Source organism: Urocitellus parryii, chromosome 11 (assembly GCF_045843805.1).
Source record: "Urocitellus parryii isolate mUroPar1 chromosome 11, mUroPar1.hap1, whole genome shotgun sequence".
Classification (NCBI taxonomy): Eukaryota; Metazoa; Chordata; class Mammalia; order Rodentia; family Sciuridae; genus Urocitellus; species Urocitellus parryii.
Genome location: NC_135541.1, coordinates 67,332,904 through 67,343,347, shown reverse-complemented (window position 1 = coordinate 67,343,347; position 10,444 = coordinate 67,332,904). Strand labels below are relative to the sequence as shown.

Below are 10,444 nucleotides of genomic sequence, written 5' to 3'. Positions count from 1 at the left end.
AGAATTTTAAGAGAAAACATTTTAAGAGAAAATTTAATTCCATGAGCAAGACCCACCCCCTCCCCCGAAAAAAATCAATAAACATTATTCGGGCAACTGTTCATACCACTTTTTTGATTCTGGGTACAAAAAAGGCATTTATTGAAAAACTGGAATGTATGTGGTTTTGGTCATATGATAGAAAGTAGTATATAACCAAGTGGTCATGCACAGAGTCCTGCAGCCTCACTACCTGGTGTGGATCTTGCCCACTACCTCTTCTTGTTAACAGATTTCCTGATTTCATGAACTTAGGTTTTATAGACACATAACAAGCCCCACATTGTTTTGCTATTTACTACTGATGTTCTGTAGTTTGGAATTTTGTGGTTTGAATCTATAAGTATGTTGATTCATGCATATTTTCTGGGCCTTCCAACCTAAGGAAGATTCAATGAGATGGATAATTTAGACTTCAGGCTGGGAAAAAAAAAATATTGGCTAACTTTAGTCTTATTCTGTACATAGTAGAATGAAAGATTAAAAGCCTGGAAAGGGCCATGGGGATACTCTGTGAAAATAACAGAAAAAATTATGAGTTTGAGAACTAGTACTTTGGCATCAAAATTCACTATAGACGAGAGTCCATGCCAGGGGTGGGAAAAAAAAAAAAAGTCTTCTTTGCTTAACCTTTATGTCAACATCAAAGAATGTTTTATTAAAGTGGAGGAGACAGTTTTCCTTAAGTGTTTTTTGGTATTGAGGGTTGTTGTTTTGTGATCCTGGGGATTGAAGCCAGGGGTACTCTACCACTGAATTATAGCCCAGTCTTTTTCATCTTTTATTTTGAGACAGGGTCTCACTAAATTGCTGAGGCTGGCCTGGAACTTGTGATCCTCCTGCCTCAGCCTCCTCCTGAGTTAGAATTATAGGCCTGCACAACCACACCCGGCTTCTTAACTGTTTTTTTCTCCTTGTAATAAAAGCAACTTAGAGCTAATGGTGTGTTATAGTAATTTATTTACAAATTTTGATATCTTTTTGGACTAACAATTAATGAGAAAATAGGAACTACAGCCAACAAATTTTTAAAAATCAGCTTAGAATTGTTTGGATGTAATTAAAAGTATAATCTGTTCCATTTGAATACCTCAGTGCTCTCCGATCTTAAAACAACAAAAATAAATATTAGTTCTTTCATGGTATGTATGTTTTTCACATATGCTAGGCTACGTTAAAATTTTCCATAAAAATTGTCATGCTTGGGGTTGGTAGAGTGCTTGCCTAGCATGCACAAAGCCCTGGGTTTAATACCCAGCCCTGAAAACAAAAGAAAGCATGAGAGAGAGAGAGAGAGAGAGAGAGAGAGAGAGAGAGAGAGAGAGAGAGACAGAGAGAGACAGAGACAGAGAGAGAGAGAGAGAGAGAGAGAGAGAGATCTTTTATACTTTTACAAGTATACAATGAATTTTATGTAAGCTAACTCATTGGCTTTTTATGTGGCTCAAGTCACAGTTCATTCAAACATTTTAAACATACCATTTACTAGTTTATATGAAGTGTATTTCTTCATTTTGCTTTCTGAACTGATATGATTATTAAGTCTTGCTCTGTTTTCTCAGCAACAACTAGTGGGCAGAGTTCTTATCAATTTACACTTAATAATTCATCATGAAGTAGCCGAGATTCCCTAAGACCCAAAAGTATTTATTTTAGAGCAAGGCTGAAATATGTAGGCAAACTGAATGAGTTGGCATTTCAGGTGGATAAAGATAAAGCATGATGCTTTAATTTTTTAAGGGAAAAGAAACTAGTTATAGCTCATAGAATGAAATATATCATTGTTGCACTCTAACAATTTGTAAGGCAATTCTACCCAAATGCCCCAAATTGCCAGAGTTCAAAAAGCAATTCTAGTACTTTCGGTCTTAATAAAATTGACCTGCCATGTTGGAGGTTGAGGCAAAAGGAAAATAAGCAATACCAATATGACCTTTATTTTAAACTATGATATTTTGTTCATCATGGTTTTTTTTTTGCATTTATTTTATTTTTTTAAACTGCATTCAAACATTAACTAGAGGCTTTTTTTTGGCACACTCTAATATTTACACTCCAAGTGAGTGCCCACTCAATTTAGCCTTGGCTCTGCTTAATAAATCACCTCTCTGAACTTCAATTACCTCATCTGTAAAACTGAAGTAATTAATAATAATTGAAAGGATTACTGAGGACTGAATGAGATTGCATGTGTAAGTACTTGTTCACTGTAAATGTTTATGTATAAATACACTTACAATGCTTTATGTAACTCTGAGACAGAGTTATTATATTAAACAGTATATTTAAAAATGTAAGGTTTATAGGCAATGTAAAGTCCCATGATTGATAACAGAAATTAAAATAGAGGCCTTAGAATGGTATTCAGAATTTGACACACTCATCCCTACCAAACCTTATTTTTTTAAAAAAAAAGTTAGACCGTTGCAGCCAAGCAATCCATTTTCTTTCCAGGTTTCATAATTAATCTTCATTTGTAAATTCAATTTGTCCTCAGATTTTCTCTTTACAGTTTCTAAAACATTCAATTCACTAAAAATGAGAAATTAATTTAGGAAGAAAGTCTTTAATGTTTTCTTAAAAAACATTTAAAAAAATTACAACTCAACACAGGCGAACACCTATAGATATGAAAATTGTTTTTGAAAAAGTTGAGGATGTTAATCTTTTGATTCAAAGCAGGTGGATCTTTCTAGGCCGAAGGAAGGTGAGATGCCTCCTGTTCTCGTGAGCTAATGATTGTTCCCAAGCTGGTTAGAATGCAGTGCTAATTGCATTTTAAAACACCACCTCTGAAATCCTCTCCCCTCTCAGGATCTTACATCAATGTTTCGCATTTTCAATAAAACCTTTGCACTTCACCTTTCTCACTCAACAAATCCTGAACTGTAGGTGCTCAGGAAGAATTCAGTTCAGATCCTTCCCCTCCCCAGCAGTCTTTCATCTGGTGATAGGGATGCTTATGCTCAGGAAAGGCTGTCCTGCCCTGTTTCTGAGGGGACAGAGACAACTGAAGTCAATACTTTGGTGGCTCAACTCAGGCTGGTTCATTTTAACAGAGAGTCATTAAACAACTTTCCAGTGTCATTCAAAGAACTTATAACAGAATCAATTGATTTTCATCCTATGCTTTATTAGTTGTGATTTAGGAGAGAGAATGGCCCTGTTTACACAGCTGTAACATGTCAGGACCTGTAGTACATTATTGGCTTGAGGCCTCCAAGTTGCAGTCCATTCTCAGCAGAATCAATCTGAACTTGAAAACATTCCCTCTAGGAAACATGCACATATCTACTAGTATAAAGCACTTCTTGTACAACTGAAAATACTATTCACTTGAGTTAAGTCGCAAGTTCTCCTTCCAAAAATTGGCTCTGACTTGTCATCGCTCCCAGCATGTTCACAGTGGGAACGGAGGGCCACAGATGCCATCTTAGCTCGGTACCCAACATCAGTGCATGAGCCACACTCTGCTGCTAGTCAGACCTCAGACTCTGCAAGTGGGAGTCGCTGGCTGCTTAACATGCGTTCAGAGCATTGCCAATCTAAAATGGCTGCTCAGTAATACTTTAATTGCAGTTTCATGGAAACAAATTGCTATTTAACTGCAATAAGCATTTCTGTGACTTGGCTGGACTGACAATAGGTGAGTTTTAGTAACCAAGCCACAAGTAACATTAACTTGTAAATGGTCTGTGTTTCCAATGGCTCTCAAACTAAGTGGGTGGGGGGAGCAACCAGGATTGAACTCCCCAGGGAAGGAGTCTCTGAAACACCGCCTCATAATTTAAATACAATTATTTAGGCTATATGGGAACTGTCGATACATAGCTCTTGGATTCACTGTTTATTATATAATTTATTGGCTTTAAGAAATATTTTATATAAATAGTATTGTACATTAGAATCTTACTGTATTGACATTTGAAGCCATTTAATTTAAGAGCTTCATTTTAGATGATTAGTTGTTTCAAATATCAGTGCTAATAAGGGCAAAAGAAAAAGAATTTAAATATAGTTAATATTAAGAGGATGACAATTTCACAGGCTTCATTTTGGTGTGACAGTTTTCTCATTTTGTATTTTATAAGACACTACAGTCCGTGTTAAACTATTTCCTAATAAATCATGAAGAGCTGGAAATAGTTTCTGTGGCAAACGATTTGGTTTGGAAAGGCTTCAGGCTCCCCTGCTTTGCAGAATGTGTAAATCTAACTAGACAGTTAGATAGGTTAAAAAAAACAAAAAAAAACAAAACAAAAAAAACATTAAACCCTTTTAGAGGACAATCTTTTTACAAAATTGTTTCATTAGCAAGAGTGACAATTTGCATGATTGAGACATTTATATGTATCATAAACATAATTTTTTATCAGGAGTTCAGCAAGGCTCAGTAGCATTTGCTTTTATTTTGTAATTGCACTTGCTTGTAGGGACTGGGACCATCTTGCTCCATGATGTGGTTAATATTAAGTCCTTTCAGAAGAGTGGTGTACACCTCACTAATAACATCACAAATGCAATGGATGAAAGGTGGGTAAGCTCGTGGATTTTTTTTTCTTTTTCCTAAGCTATGCTAGGGTTGGGGAAGGAAGTACAATCACTGCTCATATCAGAATAAACCTGAGTGTTTTTAGTAGCTTTCTATCCACACAGAGCATCCCCATTAGAGACGGGTTTTATTGTTTGAAATGCCTCTGGTTTCAAGAAAGTGTTTTACCTAAAGCAAGACTACTACTTAAATATGTTCTATTGTATATTCATAGCTCCATTAGTCCTTCTCCAATTTAGCACATCAAAGAGAAGGCTTCATCACTTGCATGTGGATTATACTAACATGAGTGACATTTGTAATCTTATAGGTCTGCAACTTAAGAAATGCTTTTAGAAGCTCGTTATTAAATACGCAGCAGTGCTTCAGGAACCAGCCATATAATAGTTCATTTAAAATCTGTAACGACCTTCGCCCTCCATATCACTAAATGCCACACTGTATTACCTATTAAAGTTATTAACCACCTCCTTTGAATTTCTACACTATATGGGACACGAGTGCTTATGCCAAAAAGAATATAGAAGATGCTTGCAATCTTCACACATTTCTCCCTTTACCACTGGAAGAGTCCAAGTTCCTTCAGAAAGCATTGTAAAGAAAAAAAGACATGAACCAGATCAAGTTTGGAGAAATTCCCCAAAGGGTGTAAGTTAAACAGATATTGTTATGCATGTGATTTTTTTCCCCCTGCATTTTCTTTTTATAAAGCTCTGACAAAACAATTCATTTTAACTCTCTGCTTTTAAACTCTCCTACAGGAGGTTTATAGGAGGCTTGCCGTTTGAGCAACTAATTTTTCCTCCAGCCTGGAACTCTGAAAGCAGGAAGTGAGCATAGAAGTTCTCAAAGGAAAGGAAAACGGATGGTTTAGCTGAGGTGTGCGGAGCTAGACTTCTCCATTCTATCTACTCCTAGTATCAGTTGGTCTGGATGAGGGTTTTTTCTAGAGCAAAATAAAATGCCATTTTTGTAAAAAGTAGACATATAAACACACCTGGTTGTATTAGCCTGTGCAGAAGCTGTAGTTGAGATTTGCTTACATGCATTGAGCCTGGTGGTGCAGGCCCAGTGGGTACCCAGGCCTCTTTGGTTTTTCCTTATTTCAAGACCAGGAGGCTGAGTCCTGGACCCCTCAGGGCACATCTCAGCTGCTGTAGAGACTCTCTGGCCTAGCCCAGCCACTGTCTCAAGACTACCACTAAATGAAATTAGAATCCTCCCCCAACAAACATATGGAAAGGCAGAGTCGGTGGAGGAGTGTAAGAGTAAAACAAAATAAACAACTCTCACTCACAGCAGACCACACCAGTCTAAAAGCTCACCAGGAAATGGCTGCTTTCCCCATCGATGATCCTACACAAGAGTTGTAGGGCCCTAAGCTAATGGAACGTCAAATACACATAGGTGTGGTTTAGAAATGCTGCTGTCTTCAAAAGCTATAAACCTAATAACAGAACAAGATGGTTGTGCCATATACTTTAACATGCCTTTTGTCAGCACCCAAGGTTTTCCTAGTGAGAAAAAAGAATCAACAAAATAGCTGAAGAATCCAACAAGTATTTATGTGTAAACACAAGACTCATTGTGATATAGAAGTGTAATGAAGTGCGGTAACAGAATATTCTGAACTTATAAAAAGGACTCTGTTAGAAACATTGCTTTGCACCCCTGCCAAAAATGGCACAGATAAATAATTTTGAAAATGCCTTTTTGGCCCAGAGCTAAATATATATATCACCTCCCTCACCCCTCAAATTTAAAGTGAGTTTTTCATACAAGAAAATAAAACTAAATTTTTTCCAAAATACAAAAGAAAAAAAGCAGTGTTTAAACCCAAACTCCATTGAATATTTTTTTCTTTTAAGTTTTTATTATTTAAATACACCATACTAGAGCAAATGTCTCTGAAAATATCACAAATAAAAGATTTTTTTTCTTCATTCAGCAAATTAGAAGTAAGGGGAAATTTCTACACAGTAGCTGCTATGAGCCTGATTTTTTTTTTCCAATTTTTTTTTCTTTTTCATTCTTTTTTTTTTTTTTTTTTTTTTAAATCTTTGCCATGGGAGTAGCAACATTAGGACAAAAACACTTACATGCATACATACATTGTATTTTACAGAGATACAATAAAAGTGTTTGTGATAGAATTATCACAAAAGCCACATCTCTTTCCTTATCTCATGTTCAGTTTTGATTGAAACACGTTTCCTTACAACACTTAAATATACAAAGAGCAAATAGAATGTTGTTAAGGTAAAACACAGGGTACAAACTCTGGCCAGTGCCCTGCTAATTGTTAATGAGGGTAGAAAGCAGATTTGAATGCTTCTTTTAATTAGCTTCATTAGTCATTTCCCTCCCCCCAAGCTCCCTCCCCCCCAAAGATGTCCTCCGGTGGATCTTTTTTCATTTTCTCTACAGTCTCCCATTAGCCCAGGTTCATGGAGTCCTTAATGTTCATATTCAGTCATTTTAATACACCAATAAATGCAGGAAGGGCAATCAAGACTAAAGAAGGTGCAATGGCATGGAGCTGGCACTGGTGCTAGCTACAAAGGTGACTTGTCTACTGAAGACACATGGGATCCACCTGTGATGAACAAAATCTGAGATGAAGGCACGCATTCTGCATTACTCTGACCTTTTAGCAGACCTGCAAGAAATAAAAATGGGCATCTTAGCTAAAATGCTAAATTTGAGAGATATTAAACTCAAACATGACTGCTTTTGTCTTCTCTACATTCACTAATCTTTTTTTATTAGATTACTTTCCAACTGTGACTTGATAGAGCCTTTCTATGCTACTTACTCCGGCAGTGAAGAACTAAAGCATAACATTTTCTGCAGTTTTACTAGCAGAGAAAATGAGACAGTCAATGGACTTTGAGAAAGTTTTTGGTGTACAGTTCTACAATGAATTACTTAAACTCTGTTAAAGCAAATTTCTCTCCAAAAAGAATTTATTACCAACATCTTACCTAGTCCTGGAATCTTGGGGCTTTTTTAATCATGAGGACACTCAGAGCCAAGTTCCTACACAGAAAGTTTTGGGTTATCATGCTCACTTGTTGCAAGTACTGAGACTGTGTGTCTCTCTCAGTTTCCTCATCTTTAAAGCAGGGGTAATAAGGCTGCTGTGATAATTACTTAATATATAAGGAAGCCTGGACCTTCATGAAAGCTGAATAAACATTGGCAGTATCATTATTATTCTATTACCTCCTTGTGACATACTAGTCTTTACCTACAGAGGTGTACGAGGGTAAGTGTATATATGTGTGTGTGAAAAGTTATATGTCCAAATAGTCAGGTATTATTTTTCATTTAATATTTCCATTCTGCTCTGTCACTTAATGTTACATTAATATTGTAAATATGTGAATCAATACATGTAATATCTTAATGGTGCGTGAGAAATTAAAGAATATAGTTCCACGCAAGTCTAACTTCAACATCTGAAGTTAGAAATGGCAATCCATAGTCATCAAATACAATCTGCTTGCAATTATGAAAATGAAATAATATATATAAGGTTTTTATGGTTTTTAAATGACATTTTGAGCTTCCCAGGAAGTTCTCATTTCACCCTTTCCCTAACTTACTAAAAGCCTGAAGTCTATTAGGAACTGCAACCCCCCACTTCCAAGCTAATTAAAGTGGTGGAGGCTTAATTCCCCAGAGTGGAAGCTCAGTGTGAGAAAGGTAATTTGTCTGTCCAGAACAAAGATGCGGCAGCAGCCAGCAAGCATATTTAATAAATGAGCATCAAATGTCCTCTACGATGGACACACACAACACCAATTATGTAACTATGGGGGAACAGTGAAGTGATATGTAAACTAGAAGGCTCGCTAAATTTTCCTCTGACTAAAGACGCGTGATCTAACTCTTATTTTACTGAAAAGCACAGATAATTCTAGGTGGCCCAGTTACACTTTTGAATGGACGAAAAAATTCCAGAGCAGGCAGCAATTTACTAAAGAAAAAAATTAGCCACAATTCCTGATTTTCATAACATTCTAGAAAGCAACATTCTTCTAAGGTAACCAAGTGCCCTTTAAATGATACAGGCTATAAAATTTTGTAGATCCTCAAATACTAGTGGTCTTACATTTCAGTCTGAAATCTGAGATTTCGATCATTACATGATTGAAAAGCCTAGTTTTTTTTTCCTCAGAATATACAAAAGCCAATGATGCAGAACAACAACTAAACTATATATACTTGCAAAGCTAGAAACAAATTTCAGGAGAATAAAAGTTTGAAGGAACAATTTGATGGGGGCTTTCCATACAATTAACTGCCTTTAAAGAAGGGATATACTAATAATCAACTCATTATTCTTAAGCCAGAGGATGCTTGAGTATATTTATTATGCCATTGAGCACTAAAAATATAATTGATTCTGAGAACAGAAGGAAAACCACCAAAATAAAAACCAATTTTCCCTACCCCAAATATGGAGAACAAGAGAAAAGAAAATAATAAAATGGAGCTATTTGTCATTTCTTCCCATCTCATCTCCTCCAGAAAGGAAACGCCACAGGGTTTTGAGAAAATAATTTTAAAGCATTCTCCAGGTCCAAAAATCAGTTTATGTTCCACCAGGAAGTGTGTTTTCATTAACTCTTCCCCCTTGCCCTCTCATTAATATCTCTCTGGACCATGTTCGGCTTGCCCAAAACCTTTATTTACAAAAACTACCTTGTGAATTGACTGTGCTCATGGTGAGCGGAGCACCAAGGGCAAAAATGTGAGACATTTATGTCAACAGGGAAATGTTCTTAATTAACATCACCCCCAAAACACAGCTTCTCACCAATGTCTGACAAGAACATTTCCTTAAGTTATATTTCCTTACGCCTTTTAAGAGCTATTAAATTTTGAAAGCCACCTGTCTCTCTCTCTCTTTTTTTTTTTGGCTTCCAACATTAAAAAAATATATACTAGCAGGCCCTTATTCATTGCCTAAACTATATTTTGTGTCCCCAAATGAACAGTCTACCTCTCCCATCCTGAGAGAGGAATAGAAAGCAGAAGATTCCTATGAAAGTAACAATACACATAATCTTGTAAACAAGTAAGCCAGATTTTTCTCCAGTTTCCCTTCCTAGCCCCTCTACATTTACATCATCTTGTACTCAATAAGATGGCACTGCAACCCTGCTCGTATTTCTTGGGTGTCCTTGGCACTCAGTCCCTAGCTAATATTGCTATTGCCTACATTCAGTGCTTCATAATCGGCTTCATTTTCTATTTCACCTCTCCATCCTTCAATTCTCACCATGCATGTTGGTGAGCTATAACAATCATTTTTTATACTTCACTAAGTCATGAAAGAAATGGTATAAAACCAGCAAGATAACAAGTTAGAGACAACTTGGAGGGGGATTAGGTTTTTCCATTAAAAAGGAGGGGAGTAGCGAAGAGATCCACCATTTTATTCCTAACACTTTTGTCGGTTTTTGTTACCAAGTGTAACTACAAATAGCTTTGCTTCTATTTCAAAATTAGTATCTCAAAGTATTTGTTATTCATTCACTGTTCCTGACTCTGTCCTGTATTTTCACTTCTTTCAAATTCAAACCATAAAAATCTGTAAGCATTCATATGTACGAGAGCTTCTTAAAGAAACTTTAATACCCCATCAGAGGTGACTGGTTAATTTGCAATAAAAAATAAGATTTTTTATTTTTAAAATGGCTATTCTATGTAGCTTCTCATATTAGTAAGTTAAACAAATAAAGCTACACATAATTTTATAATTAACACTAAATAAAGAATACATTAAAAATTACCCCATAAACTTGAGCAAGGGAAAAAGATAAATACGAGCATTCAATATAG

The 10,444-nt window shown here is 36.0% G+C and overlaps 1 protein-coding gene across 2 annotated transcripts in view; it reads right to left on the bottom strand.

Moving 5' to 3' along the window:
- Nucleotides 1-3,151: 3,151 nt before the first annotated feature.
- Nucleotides 3,152-10,444, bottom strand: part of Lmo4 (LIM domain only 4) — a 19,922-nt gene continuing 12,629 nt past the window's right edge. For both annotated transcript variants that reach the window (XM_026403336.2, XM_026403337.2), the window contains exon 5: nucleotides 3,152-7,250. In XM_026403336.2, the coding sequence (XP_026259121.1) occupies nucleotides 7,242-7,250 (9 nt within the window). In that variant the 3' untranslated portion in view covers nucleotides 3,152-7,241. The remainder of the gene's footprint in view (nucleotides 7,251-10,444) is intronic.